The 15,665-nt window shown below is 43.6% G+C and overlaps 1 protein-coding gene across 1 annotated transcript in view; it reads right to left on the bottom strand.

The window, feature by feature from the left end:
* Positions 1–13,609, bottom strand: part of LOC135215180 (heparan-alpha-glucosaminide N-acetyltransferase-like) — a 123,708-nt gene extending 110,099 nt beyond the window's left edge. The window contains exon 1 of the mRNA XM_064249655.1: positions 13,419–13,609. Coding sequence (XP_064105725.1) covers positions 13,419–13,446 — 28 coding nt within the window. The 5' untranslated portion in view covers positions 13,447–13,609. The remainder of the gene's footprint in view (positions 1–13,418) is intronic.
* Between the last annotated feature and the right edge of the window lie 2,056 nt (positions 13,610–15,665).

Genomic DNA, 15,665 nt, shown 5'->3' with positions numbered 1-15,665 from the left:
GATGTCTTTTCTTCAACGACGCCTGCTGTAAAAATTGAAGCCAATTCATTAGCTCCATCTCTCAAGGCTTTATCCATACAGGACATAATACTTCTCGACAACTCGGATACTGACGACCTCTTCCATCTCCGAAGTTCGAGCCAGGGCCCCCAACGACCAGTCAAGAAAATTAAACACCTCAAAGGTCCTAAAGATACCTTTGAGTAAATGGTCGAACTCCGACGAAGTCCACCACACTTTGGCTGAATGCAAAGCATGTCTACGGGAGCTATCCACTATGTTGGAAAAGTCTCCCTGGGAGGAGGCAGGCACTCCCAGGCCAAGACTTTCCCCCGTAGCATACCAAACACCAGACTTCGAAGCCAACTTGGCCGGAGGAAATACAAAAGAAGTCTTCCCCGACTCTTTCTTCTCCTTCAACCACTCATTTACGCGTTGAAGGGCTTTTCTTGGCCGAAATGGACAAAGTCATTTTCAAAAACGACGATTTCTTGGCTGTCTTCGTCTTCGAAAATTGCGACAAAGGCGATGGCGGGCCTGAAGGTTGAAAATCTCCTTCAAACAAAGAAAGAAGGCACTCTGTTAGCCTCCTGTAGTCCGAAGAAGGAGCTTCCGTCTTGTCCTCTTCCGCACTCTCCGCAAATTCTTCCTCCTGCGAAGAAATATCTTGAAAACAAGATCCTGCTGACTCTCCAATTCAGAGTCCTTATGCAGCTCCTGTTTAGAAAAGCGAATGCGGCACTGACTCCCTATAAAACTCCTCTCTTCCTTGTCGAGACAATGTTTTGACTTGCTGCCGCCTGCGTCCTGCGTCCTCCTGAACGTATGCGTCCACCATGCGTCCATCACTTCTCCTCTTGCGTCCTGCGTCCTGACTTCATCCTTCTTAAGGGACGCACTGCGTCCTGGATCGCGCTTGTACGTCCTGCGTCCTCTTGGAGGACTTAACCGGGAGAGACGAGTCCTTACGTCTAACCGAAGGTTGTTCGGGCTTCTCCCATGATTGAAACAATCACTGCCAATCTCTGCTGCATGTCCCGCAGCACCTCCTTCGTTTCCGCTCCTTACGAGACTCCTGATGATGAGGAGATCGAGGACGCACCGGGCTAACCCGAAGAGGCGAGCGAACTTCCAACTGACGTGAAATCCTCTTCCTTTTGATAGGGATCATTCTTCTTCATCCTCCGATGAAAAAATCTCAGGGCTACTCCACCCTTCTTGGTCGAAAAGCCCTTTCCTCCTGTGAAGAGGACGGAAAGTATGACCTCTTGAGAGGATGCGATACTTCCGCGAACCGCCTACTCCTTCCGAGGCTGAACTATCCGAAGAATAACGGCACTTCCAGTATCGCCTTTCTATGGCGTACTGCAGCAGCCTGGGACTTATCAACAGGACTGCCTGAAGGGACGACTGATCGCAAGTCAACCCCTCTCGCCTCCCTTCGACTGTCGACATGCCTTCTCCCTTGGGTCTGGGAGCTTGACAGAGGTCTCGGTCTAGGAGCACGAGAGAGACGATCAGGCGCCCCCTCCACAACACTGTCACCAAACACTTCCACTTTGTCTGTTAATCGTTTAATTTGGTTCTCCCATGGACGCAAGGGCAGCGAACACTTTCACTATTTGTGGATCAGTAGTATCCTCAGATACAGCAACTGGAGCAGGAGAAACCTATGGGGGGAAGGTGCTACATCTACATGTGAATGAGCTGGAGAAGACACATGCAAAGATTCATCCAAAGGTTTACTCGAAGATCCCGATCTTTCACTCCTAGATACAGATCTTCTAACCCGATCTTTTTCTAATCTCTCCACATACTTCATAAGAGCCTTCCACTCTTTCTCATTCAGACACTGACATTCATTGCACCTATTGTCCCACGTACATACAAACTCCCGACACTTCTTACAAATAGTATGTGGATCTACCGATGATTTCGGCAGTCTCACCTTACACCCCTTCTTTCACACAAACTCTAAACATACTTCCTGAATCAGACATACTAAACAAGGTCCAAACAAAATGCGATTGCCACTCTAACTTCGTGAATACGATACCAATATCCAAAAGTCAGATAACGAGCAGGAAATTCTAACAGAGAACCAACAACGATGTTGCCGGTTCGGCTGCAGAGAAAAATCTGAGGAAAACGGGAATAGTTCCAAGTACCAGCGCCACGGGAGCGGGGGGGTGGCCATCACCTGAACTACCAGTGTACTAGCGGTTGCCGCGAGTTTTGAAATTCTGCCAGTGCGTCAAGAGGATAAGCTATATATATACCTGCCAGGTAAGTGTCATGCATAAAATAGTAAATTAAATCTTAATAAAAACAATTGTACTTCAGTAGGAACTACCATCTTCCAAAATCTGAGAAAATAAAATACAGTCTGCCAAAGGTCATCTTAGCAGATACAAACAAACTTCCTTATTTTCCAAGGCTTGACTTATCAAGTGTGATTTTTCCATCTCCCTTCCTGTCTCCATTTTATTCCCTACCTCTTCCTTATCTTCCTTCAACCTAACTTTATTTTTCCTCATACTCCATTCCAATCTTCCTTCTTCCCCCACCTCCCTTTTTTCCATATTACTACTTCTTCTTTCCCTTCTCCCCTTTTATCTTCTATTTTTTATTTTTCTTTTCTCCCTTTCCACTTGTCTGCTAGTTTTCTTTTCTCCTTTTCCTGTCCATATGTATCATATCAATCTGCTAAATTTCTCAGCCTTTCATTCCTCTTTCATTTCTGCCATCCAGTGTAACAGCCCTTTGCAATCCCATTATGACTAACTGCCACCATATCACATTAGCAATTAAAAATCACAGGCCAGAGGTCTGACATTCTTTACTTACAATTAGTATTATATTACCACAAAATTAATTTATACAGCCTTTCTACTTTTTTTTTTTTTTTTACACAACCATCAAATATCAACAAGAAATGAACGCAATCATATTGATATCTACAGTCTTACCTTTAACAGAGTCAACACAGTTCAGCAGACATTACACAAAGTATTCCATACTCAGAATCTGAATTCCACTTCTCAGCACAGTTGTCAATGAACCCTCATCTAATGAGTACGATCACAGCACCAATGTATGTAATCAATATGCTAACAAACAATACCACAATACCATATGATATCTACACTGCATTGTACATTACACTATCACTACAGTAGATCCATCATCCAATTGATAGCATAGATTTCCTGGTTGGTGATATGTATAATAGCAGTAATGTATAAAACAAAATAGTTTTCTTTAATGACTATTCATGCATCAAAGTGCAAGTTGATGAAATATATTCAAATATATTCCTTGTTGGCTAATGTTTACTTATCATCTCTTAAGGACACCAGTTAGATAATAAGTCCTAATTTTTAACTGACCACGTAGCTTATGCTTTCAATTCAAAAGCAATATAAAGTTATTACATGAATAAAACAAGTAATTAAGAAAAAAGTGAAATTGTATCCAGACAAACCCTAGGTACTCACAAAAAAATTCTGGATGAATGGAAGTCATAGTTGGTGAAACTGCCACTTACTGATATTCACTAAGTAAATCAAATGATAGGATAAGAGCAGAGTATACAACATAAAATCTAAATCTAATCACATACAAGTGGAAGATTTACTGCATTACCAAGGCAACATTTATCTAAAGAAAAATCTTTGATTACTACAGACTTGGAAAAAAAATAACATACTGCTCCTACAGATAATATTCTTAACATACCAAGGCATCAGTAACTCATAATATGAGGTCTCTTTGCAAAAACATAAACGAAACAAAAAATACATCCCAAGGTAAAGTGCGAAAATATGTGCCCCAGGGAACTTAATAAACTGTAGGCATTCATGAGCTGAGATCTCTCCTTTTCACAACTCCACCACTAGGGCAACTATTTAAAAAAGCGCCTTCACAAATATATCATAATGTATTCAATACATCTAACAAAAAACACTACAAATAGTTATACATAATAAAAAATCAATCTTTCAATAATGACTCAATAGCTTAGTCAGTAACTTCCTGTAAACACAACTGTTCACATTTGTGTTAAAATACTATTTCTTGTTTTTTTTATCATTGCTTTTGTCATTTCTCTCTCTAACTGTCAAATTTTTATGTTAAAGTCTGTCACACAATTTTGTTTTAAAAGCCTACATTAACATATACCTTACATTGATGTGTGAAATGATATTGTTAAACTACAATAAAGTTTTGTACATACTTACCTGGCAGATATATACTTAGCTATAGTCTCCGACGTTCCCGACAGAATTTCAAATCTCGCGGCACACGCGACAGGTAGGTCAGGTGTCTACCTTACCCGCCGCTGGGTGGCGGATGTACGAACCACTCCCGTAAGCTTGTCAGATTTTTCTCTTCCACCTGTCTCCTGAGGGGAGGCTGGCCTGGGGCATTAATCGTATATATCTGCCAGGTAAAGTATGTACAAAACTTTATTGTAGTTTAACAATATCATTTTGTACATGAACTTCCCTGACAGATATATACTTAGCTGATTGGCACCCTTGGTGGAGGGTAAGAGACAGCTCAATAATACAGGTAAGATGGGAAACAACTAATGTTGTAGGATATAAAAACCTTGGTTCTCACCTTTTCAGGATGCAGACTTCATAGATACTATCTCTGAGTCTGCATTGCCTGGAGAGCTACAGCTAGACGTGACCTGATGCTGAAAGACTCTCGGATCTACCACTGGATATGTGTCCCCTATTGTGGTAGAATCCAAGTCGGATGCTGTTAGAGGGACCTTGTCCGCTTACCTAACAGATCCTTACCACTACCTCTGCAAGGAGCCAAAACCCACCAGACCACCTAACCAAATACAAAGGGTTAAATATTACGACAAAAAGAGGTGCCTCCTGCAACCTCTTTCAGACAACAAAAACAACAATATAAAATATAGGGTAACATATAAAAAATTTACACAGGATAAGTTTCAGCTCCCTGCCCCAGCACCGAATCCGCCGATACGAAAGGACCCAAGGCGAAGCATTTATCATATGTATTTTTACATCACGTAGGTAGTGGTTTGCGAAAACCGTATTGGCATCTCCAAAAAGTCGCCTCCATCAAGTTCCGCACAGACATATTTTTTTGAATGCAAGCGAAGTTGCGATGGCTCTCACCTCGTGAGCTTTCACTTTCAGTAGTCTAAACTGATCTTCTTACAGGCAACATGTGCCTCTGTAATAAGGCTTCTCAGAAAAAAAGGAAAGAGCATTCTTCGACATTGGGGGCCGAGTGGGGTCCTTTACGGAGCACCAAAGTACATCTGATTAGCCTTAAGTTGTTCCTTCCTCTTAATTGGAAAATACTTCAAATAATTCTCATAGGGCAAAGAGTTCTTTCAGGCTCTTCCCCTACTAGAAAAGATAAACTACGAACTTCAAAGCTCCTGGGCCAAGGCGTTGATGGGTTTTTCATTCTTTGCAAGGAAACTTGGAAGAAATGAACATACCATAGAATCTTCCTTAAACCCTACATTGCCCTCAATAGCTTGGAGCTCACTCACTCTTTTAGCTGTAGCTAGGGCCAAAAGGAAGATAGCCTTCTTCGTCAAGTCCTTGAAAGAGGCTAAGCCAGGAGGTTCGAATCTAGACGATCCAAGGAATTGTAGGACTACGTCTAGATTCCAGTTCGGTATACATGAGGACGCTTAATGGTTTCAAATGATCTAATAAGATCTGCAGGTCCTTATCATCGGATATATTTAAGCCTCTATGCCGAAATACCGCCGCCAACATACTGCGGTATCCCTTAATAGTTGACACAACCAGATGACATTCTTCTTGAGGAAAATAAGGAAATCCGCAATTTGGGTCACAGAGGTACTGGAAGAGGAAATGTTCTTCCTCTTGCACCAACGTCTGAAGACATCCCACTTTGACTGGTACACGCAAGGTGGAAAGGTCTCCTCGTCTTGCGATTGCTTTAGCAGCTGCTGCTGAAAAGCCTTTCGCTCTGACCAAACTTTGGACAGTCTGAAACCAGTCAGACTGAGAGCGTTGGAGATTTTTGTGGTACCTGTCGAAGTGGGGTTGTCTGAGTAGATCGCCTCCTAGCAGGGAGCGATCTTGGAAGGTCCACCAACCATTCCAGTACCTCTGTGAACCATTCTTGGGCCGGCCAAAAGGGAGCGATTAAGGTCATTCTCGTTGAATCGGACTCTACGAACTTCTTGATAGTTAGCCCCAGGATCTTGAAGGGGGGAAACGCGTAGACGTCGAGTCCGTTCCAGTCTAGAAGAAGAGCATCTATTGCTACTGCCTCTGGATCCGATATCGGAGAGCAGTAAGGATCCAGCCCTTGTTCTTTGACGTGGCAAAGAGGTCTTATGGTGTGGCCTGCCCATAACTTCCACAGGCTCTGGCATACATCCAGATGAAGGGTCCACTCTGTGGGAAGGACCTGATCTTTCCTGCTGAGGAGATCTGCTCTTACATTTCCTTTCTCCCTGCACGAACCTGGTGAGAAGCTTGATTCCTCTTTCTTCTGCCCACAGAAGAGAAGCTCTTGCTGTCTCGTACAGGGAGAAGGAATGCGTCCCCCCCCCCCAGTTTCCTGATGTATGCCAGAGCTGTAGTGTTGTCCGCGTTGACCTGCACTACCGATCTTCTGACTTTGGGCTCGAAAGCCTTCAGAGCCAACCACACAGCCATCAACTCCTTTCTGTTGATGTGCCAGGCTACCTGGCTCCCCCACCCAGGTACCTGACACTTCGTTGGTTCCCAGAGTTGCACCCCACCCCATGTCCGACGCGTCGGAGAACAACACCAGGTTGGGGGTCTGTGATTGAAGAGACAGTCCCTTCGCAAAGAGGTTGGGATCTGTCCACCATAAGAGATGTTTCTTGATGTCCTGGGATAAAGGGACAAGACAGGGAGAACGTCAAATCCTGAGAACGACGACTCCAATTCCGATGAAGAAAGAATTGGAGCGGTCTCAGGTGCAATCTTCCATAGGGAAACGAATTGCTCCAGAGAGGAGAGTTGTCCCCAGCAGACTCATCCACTCCCTCACTGTGCATACTTCTTTCCCTAAGAAGGTTGTTACTCTCTCGAATCCTCGGGCTATCCTTTCCTGCGAGGGAAAGCCCGAAAACTCAGAGAGTTCATCTGTATCCCGAGATACACACACTCTTGCTCGGAATTAGTGATGACTTCTTGAAATTGACGAGAAGTCCCAAAGCCTTCGTCAATTCTAAAGTTACTTGTAAGTCCTTCAAACAACAACGATCTCTGAATTGGCCCTTATTAGCCAATCGTCGAGGTACATGGATATCCTCACCCCTTTCAATGAAGCCATTGAGCCACATTCCTCAAAATCCCCGTGAACACTTGAGGGGCCGTCGAGAGGCCGAAACACAGAGCCCTGAACTGAAAAATTTTCCCCCCCATCATGAATCTGAGAAACTTCCTCGAGGAAGGATGGATCGGTACGTGGAAGTAAGCGTCCTGAAAATCCAAGGAAACCATCCAGTCCCCTGGACGAAGCGCTGCCAGCACTGATGAAGGCGTTTCCATCGTGAACTTCTTCTTTTCTACGAAGAAGTTCAGGGCGCTTACATCCAACACCGGTCTCCATCCCCCTGAGGACTTCGGAACTAGGAAAAAGGCGGTTGTAGAAGCCCGATGAATGATGGTCTGTCACTAGTTCGATAGCCCCCTTCTCCAGCATCTGATCTACTGCTAGATGAGAGCTTGATTTCATGATGGGTCTCTGTACCTGGCCGTCAGTTCCCTTGGGATGGGTCGTCAAGGGAGGTCTTTTCGACGAAAGGGATGAGGTAACCTCTCCTCAAAATAGAAAGGGTCCAAGGATCCGCCCCTTTTTGGGCCCAGACTTTCTGCAAACATCTAAGAGTCTGGCGCCCCCCACCGTTGTTTGAAGGACTTGCAAGTTATTTGGGGGCTTTAACAGACTTGGCGAAAGTCTTACCCCTTCTTGAAGGTCTACGACCTCTAAACGTAGAGGTTCTTGATGAAGATGCCCCTCGAAAGGGTTCTCGAACACTTGCCTTTTCCTTGTTCTTAGCCTTGGTAGGAAAGGAAGGGCGAGGTTTTCTTGCCGACTGTGCCAAAAGGTCCTGGGTGGGCTTTGGCCGAAAGTGACCTCGAAATGTCCTGCACTCGATGTTTCGGGAACAACTGAGTAGACAGAGGAGCAAACAGCAAAGAAGACCTCTGAGCATGGGAGACCGACTTCGTTAAGAAGGAACAGTAAACCGACCTCTTCTTCACGATGCCGGCCCCATAAATGGGAGGCGATTTCACTAGCTCCGTCTCTTACTGACTTGTCCATACAAGACAAAACACACATAAGATCATCTGGTGAAATTGACTCTGGCACTTCATCAATTTTCTTGGCTAGGACTCCCAACGACCAATCAAGGAAGTTAAATACTTCTAGCACTCTAAACATACCTTTGAGCAAATGATCCAATTCGTTCATTGCCCCAAGTCGTCTTAGCAGAGTTAAGGGCAGTTCTCCTTGTCGAATCTACCAGTGCCGAAAAATCCGAATCAGCCGAAGACGGTAGACCCAATCCTAAGGGCTCTCCTGTTTCGTACAGAAACCAGCGCGTCCTGATAACTTCGAAGGAGGAAAAGCGAACATCGTTTTCCCCGCTTCTTCTTTGGAAGCCATCCAGGAACCAAAACTCCTCAGTGCCTTCTTCATAGAAAGAGTTGGCTCATCCTCACACAAGAAGAACTCTTCGCTGTCTTCGCCGTTGAAAAAAGTGAGTGAGGAGAAGGAGGAGCCGTAGGCGTAAGGGAAGTCCCCAAAAACTTGTAAAAGTAGCTCTGTAAGCTTCTTGTAAGAAGAGACAGCAGCAGAAGTGTTCGGTTCCTCATCCGAACCATTCTAGGACGTTCTTGTCGATGCGAGCGCGGAAGATCCTTAGGTGACGAAGGATCCACTAGCATGGAGTTGAGCGAGAGGTTGGAGAACGCCCTCTCTTAGAAATAGGTTCACATCCACTGGAGAAGCGATGAGAAGATCTGGGAAGTATACGATGAGACTCCCTCTTCGAGGTATACGGAATCTCAGCCGAAGGAGAGGTAGGGCTCCTACTCCGAGAATTCTCGGAAACATCCGCAGGGGCGCTTACGAGGAGGGCGAGCGCCTACTATACTCTATGCACCTATCCTGGGGCGAGCGGCTGCCAGGAGAAGAGCGCCTATCGAGAGCAGAGCGCTTGCGCGGCTCTCCATACCTGTCCAGTTGCGTACGATCAACGGAAGTTCGACTGGAAGGCGAAATGCGCCTACTAGGAGAAGGCTGCTTGACGAGACTCTTGACGTCTAACAAGAGGGTAAACAGTCAGGAGAAGGGCGCTTCAAAAACTAAACGAGCGCCTACTTGGAGAAGGGCGCTTCCGGGATTCCTGGTGCCTACCAAGAGACAAACGGTCAGGAGAAGTGTGCCTAGAAGCGGGATGAGAGCGCCCCTACACGGAGAAGGGCGCTTGAAAAGACTCTTGTTGTCTGCCCTTAGGAGAATAATCAGGAGTATGACGCTTAAAAGAGACGAGCGCCTTACTAGGAGAGCTATGTGCAGTAGGCTCTTGGCGCCTACCTTGCGGGGAGCGGCTAACAGTAGCCGTCTATCATGCACACGACTCCTACCAGACTCTAGATGCCTGTCAGGAGAGAAGTCACGATCCGATACTCGAGGAGAGGGTTGGACATCTGGAAGAAGAACGCCTACTTGTATAAGGGCGCCTTCTATAATCTTGAGGCTGCTGAGGAGAAGTCTCACGCGAGGGAGTTGAAGAATCGCGTGATGAGCAGGTGCAGTGCGCTTACCGGAAGCGGGAATCCAATCTGGAGAAAAAACTTCTTTCTCCATAGAGCGTCCTACCGATGTTTGGCGCCTTGAAATTGAAAGAGAGCCAGGCGAGCGAGGGCGCTCACGCGAGTGAGGGCGCTCCCGCGAGCGAGGGCGCTCACGCGAGCCCCCACCTTCATACGAAACCTCCCCATATGAAGGAGAACGATCCTCTGAAGAGCGGCGCCTAGATCTCTTGATCGGAAGAGAAACGTCCTTCTTCCTACGTGATCTAACTGCTAGAGAGTCTGCTAGCGCCGTGATCTGAGCTTGAAGTCCCGCGAGTACTCTCGTAGGAGAATCTTCTAATTCTTCCTCGGAAGCAGGCGCCGAGCGCGGAGCGCGAGAAGAAGAACGATCACAGGATTTCTTGTGTTTCTTCGCCTCCACCGCGATTCTTCCGGAAAACCTCCGGACTAGAAGCCAAAGGACTGCAGGGAGCCTTCCAAGCCCTCTTCAACAGGGCGCGACGCATCCGGGGAGTTCCAACCTCTCTTCGGAGAGGGAGACGACGAAGAGGAGAAGCATTGGCGTAGGAGCTCCTTCTTGTAGCGATCCGAGGCAGCCTGGGAGCGTACTTCAGGATCTGCCGAGGGACGCCTGACCGGTGGGGGCTCTCCCTAGCCCTCCTGCGGCTTTCGACTGTTTCCTACTCCACTGGAACTGGGAGTCTGGAAGAGGTCTAGGCCTAGAGGCACTAAGGAGCCGGTCAGACGCACCCTCCCCACAACACTGGGGACACTGCACTGATCACTAACACTCCTCCTTACCTTCCCAACTGACGAATCTCTGATCCACAGAACGATTCTTGGCTTTCAGAGCTGCCGCCTCCGAAGGCGAATCTCCGGCTTCGGTGCGGGGAGCCGGGGCTGCAACTTGGGAAGAAGGTTCTAATTCTACGTTAGTACTATTAGGATCCACATCCAACTCACTCATTCTAGATCTGCTAGAACTTCTAGAGGAAGCCTTACGCACTCTATCACGTTCCAAACTTCCTAACATAAGAAGAGAGAGCCTTATATTCTTCTTCATTCAATCCCTTACATTCACTACAAGGGTTAGCAAACGCACAATCATTCCCCTCCTGCATTTCATGCAAACCGTGGGGGGGGGTGGTGGGGTCTCTACCGAAGCTTTCGGCAACCTCACCTTACATCCTTCATTCACGCAAACCCTAAACAACACCGAAGTTTTAACTACCGATTCTAGATCAGACATCGTTAAAGAAAATCAAACTCAAAATCAAACCGGTCCACAATCAGCGTATGCCAAGCCAAACAAAGCGAATACGTCACCAAAAGAAGTCCAAATTAACTCCAGGCAAGCGAGAATCGAAAAACTATCGAGAGGAACCGACAACAGTTGTTATCGTTCCCGCGACAGAGAAAAATCTGACAAGCTTACGGGAGTGGTTCGTACATCCGCCACCCAGCGGCGGGTAAGGTAGACCACCTGACCTACCTGTCGCGTGTGCCGCGAGATTTGAAATTCTGTCGGGAACGTCGGAGACTATAGCTAAGTATATATCTGTCAGGGAAGTTCATGTACAAAAACATATCCTAATGCTTCTGTAAGTAATACAACTTAGCCCTTTGAGGTAGAGTTCGATATACCCCAGACACATACACACACACACACACACACACACACACACACACACACACACACTGTGCTTATGTTATGTTCAAGTCTGTCACAGCTTTTTGTATCATAAAAGTCAACATTAAATCCTACCCTAGTCTATCTACCAAAAAGAAACCCACTTTATGCTTCTTGTAAGCATTCAAGGGTATTAAGAGTAAGCCAATAGACCAGATTATATAATGGAGTGGCCACGGATAATCTAAGTTTCTGTTCGTCAAAATGGAGAAATATAAGCAAAAGTGAGTCAAACTGACATATGGGTGTTATTGACATGAAATGGGATCATTTTCTTGTATAATAACAGAAAAAATACAAAATTCATGACTTATTTATTACGAGCTTAAAATATGCAGAAAAACAACCATTAAAAATGGAGCAGACGTGAATTGTTGTATGATACAATATCCATTTCCTTAATGTAATTAACTCATTTTATAATATATATATAAAAAAAAATAAACTAAAAAACCAAAAAATGACAACATTCAGAACCTCCTGAACATATGACAATGACAATGACATGGATAGGCTATTGTTCATCACTTAACCTTCCCTAACCTAATCTAGGGTACTGTATCATACCTGTACACAAAGCTTCACCCAAACTGGACCCCACATTGCAATTATCTATCAATTAATCAACCAGATTGGGCTTCTCCCCGTTAACTTTGTCTAAAAGTTATGCCCGTAGGCCTGGGATACATCCCCTCCTTATCTTAGCCAAAATTAACATGACACTGGGTCTCACCTAACCAGCAGAAAGTACAGACGTTAAAAGTAGACTATACTACTTATAAAGCATGATTTGAGATATTAAATTTAACATCATATATCAAGCTACTCCCTATATTAATTGAAAAGAGGGGCTAGTGCAGTACAACTAAGATAATGTAATATTAAGTTCACACCAAATTTCATATCAGAAATGGTTGATGATGGTCAATTCGATAGTTTTTCCTGCGGGAATACAGGAATCAAGTCCAGAGCCCCAACCACTTGAGGACCTAGTGTCTTTCATCTCATTAGGGAGGTCACTTTAAGACATGTTAGGCGAGCGATTCATCCCCTCCAGCAAGTACGCTAAAGACTCAGCACACTAGGTAGTTTCTCTTAGGTTAGGTTAGGATGCATCCCTGTCAAGTCCTTGTTACAATTCCTGATTTAAAATTAGTTTGGAGATTGTTGATGTTTACTATTCGATAAAAGACCTCAGCGCAAAGATATAATTTAGCTATTAAGGCAAATAGTATTTTTTGACTTAACAATGCAGAAAAAGGTAGCTAAATTTTGAGACATTTTTCATGTTTTATGTTAAGTTCATTCCTGAGGGGATTGTAGTATAAAGATGATGTCCTGCACAGCATTTCCGTAGAATTACCCTTCTGATACCCATGAATTAGGCTATGACCCTTTTCAACTGATTAGGTAGGTAGTATATTGCAATTTATCAATTTCCAGCCTCTCTGACGGGCGTACTGAATTCATTTTTGGTTTTCCTCCACCCAATACCTACTAATTCCTATTTTAAATTAGGGTTCCCAATTTAAAATACAATATAAGGGGATGGGTAACTATACAATATAAGGGGATGGGTAACTATACAAATGAATTATTTGGAGCAAAGATAATGGTTCCCTTATTACCTAGTACTGAGGCTAGTCACAAGAAAAAAAAAAAGCATTTGCCTTACCTAGCTACGTATGCAATTTGGCTGAGGTAAGATTCATATTACAGTTAATGTTTCTTGGACACATCAATTTCACAATAAACATTTCAACAGTTCTTCAATCCATTTCGTACTGAAGCAGAACCTAGGTATTTCGGTTAACCAAAACCAGCCTGACTTGGCTAAGCACACGTAAAGCGAGCTAGAACTTACCAAATTATCACGACAGCACATTACCTACTGTAGTGTTGATGAAACTCGTCATTCATTCAGCTTCCACCAGGCCATTTGGCAGAAGTTAGCGCTTTCCTCAGTTACAAAAATAGAAAATGCGATACAAGTGTTCTACAGGAAGCCTCCAGGGCGATTCACATGGACTTTGTCTCCCGCCCATTTGTTTACCAAGTCAGCTGATTATGACGCGACTCTTCTTCTTCATTTTTCCCTTTTCCAAAACAATGTTAACAATAGAATCTATATCGGCTCATCCAAATCTTGCTTTCTTGGAATCTCTACAGGGATGCGAGATCGTTTACGATAACGATGCACTTGATAAACTACCAACAGAAGCAACTAACGTATAAAAGCTAAAAGATATAAGATTTTATCGTTGTATACAGTCATCTAAAATAAGTAAGCAATGCTGTGATGTGGTACGACTGACATATTTGTATTAACTGACACTTGCTTCTACTGACTGAGTATTATGATCATCATGAGAACAAATTTGATATCAGTTTGTGGCAATTGCTCTAGTAATGATGAAATTAAAGAGAGCAATTAGATTGCTGTCATCTGCATCAATCAACTGTGTAATTTGCGTCACAAGATATATGTAAGTGTTTACATAATAAAAATATGGAATGTTAGTCCATATATATAAAAGACTAAAATTAAGAGGTCAACCAGATTGCTTGCAGGAATGTGATCAGACCAGAGACGATAAAGTATGTAGGCTAAGTTGACATGCCATCACCTGTAGTCATTCAACTGTTTATAAACTTTAGTCCAAGCTTCCTGCTTGAGACAAACACCGTGACCTATAGCTCAAGCGGCCTACGTGATTAGTAACTATGTCATCTGATTGTATGTTCGTATGTAACTATGTCATCTGATTGTATGTTCGTATGTTCGAGCTACTGTCTGCTCCTTTATGACTTGTAACCGAGATGGTAGACAGAATAGAGGTAGCCATCATCATTGGCAGACCTGTACCTCTTTACCTAAGCTTTATCATGTAGAGAGAATAGAATTAGCCATCATCATTGGCAGAAGCGATCAAGCTATCGTCATTAGAAGACCTGTACAATCCTACTTGATCTTCACCATGTAATCACAGAGAATATAAGTATTTTTATACTTCGTGTTTTCGACTAGAACCTCACCTCATCACCGAATCATCATGAGTTTAACACATCGTCGTCATAACCAAAGAAGATAATACCGACTTCGTAAGTTATCAGCAAACCCCAAGACACTCCAATGAATATGGAAGTGCAATACCAACCGACTTAGCGTAAGATTATCGCAAGTCTAACGTTACCTCATAGGCCGCCTTATTATACAAGGCAACAGCCCTAAAATATATAGTACTACTTCAAAGCAGAGTTGACCAATGAATAGCCTTTTGATATCTGTTTCCATGTAGTCGCAGTAACTTAGGACTGAGTGTCGGTTTGTCTTATTATGGATGTTTCTGACGGCGAGCAAAAGTAAACAGGATCACACGCCTACTGATAATGCGAATCTGATTGCTAATATGTATTGTGATTCTTCGCAATGCGTTTCAGACGTGCTGTACAGAAGTCTGTTCCACTAACATTAAGAGTAACATGAGTGAAAGATCCTATAGTGCCTTATGGTCCTTCTTCCTCTGGACGTAATTCTATCGTCATTTGTCAATGCGTCAAGAAGAGCAAGGCATATATATTTTACAGATTTTAATGAAATTATATATAAAAAATATTTACCATAATAAAGCATCCCCAACTTCCTTTCTTTTCAAGATAATCCAGAAAGTTGAATCATCAAATAACTAGCAATCCGTCCGTCACATTTTGAAATTATTTTTTTCCATGAGATGATCAGAAATGAGTTAATTCTGTATAAAGAATGTAGTTGTCAAGATATACTTAAATGCATTCCATTCCATTTGGGTTAGAACTGACTGTGAGAAAGAGGTTGCAGATGAGTAGAGGAATTTGTAACTCATTCCATCTTCACTTCTGATCATGGACGGTTGGTGTTTTTAGTAGTCTCTCTTTTTATTTACTGCTCTTTTTAATCTTTGTTAGACTTTATTTTTTAAAATTGTGAACTCCTTGTAATTTTAAATGATTGTCTATAATATGTCTTTGTATTTTATTCACAGGCTGATGATGCACAGAGATGTATGTGCGAAACGTATCGTATGCAATAAACTTGGCCTTTTAAATTGAGTATCGTGGACTCCTTCTGGACACTATATATATATATATATATATATATA

Source organism: Macrobrachium nipponense, chromosome 5, assembly GCF_015104395.2.
Source record: "Macrobrachium nipponense isolate FS-2020 chromosome 5, ASM1510439v2, whole genome shotgun sequence".
Taxonomy (NCBI): domain Eukaryota; kingdom Metazoa; phylum Arthropoda; class Malacostraca; order Decapoda; family Palaemonidae; genus Macrobrachium; species Macrobrachium nipponense.
Note: the sequence above shows the minus strand (reverse complement) of the source record. Positions and strands in the feature narration are given on the sequence as shown.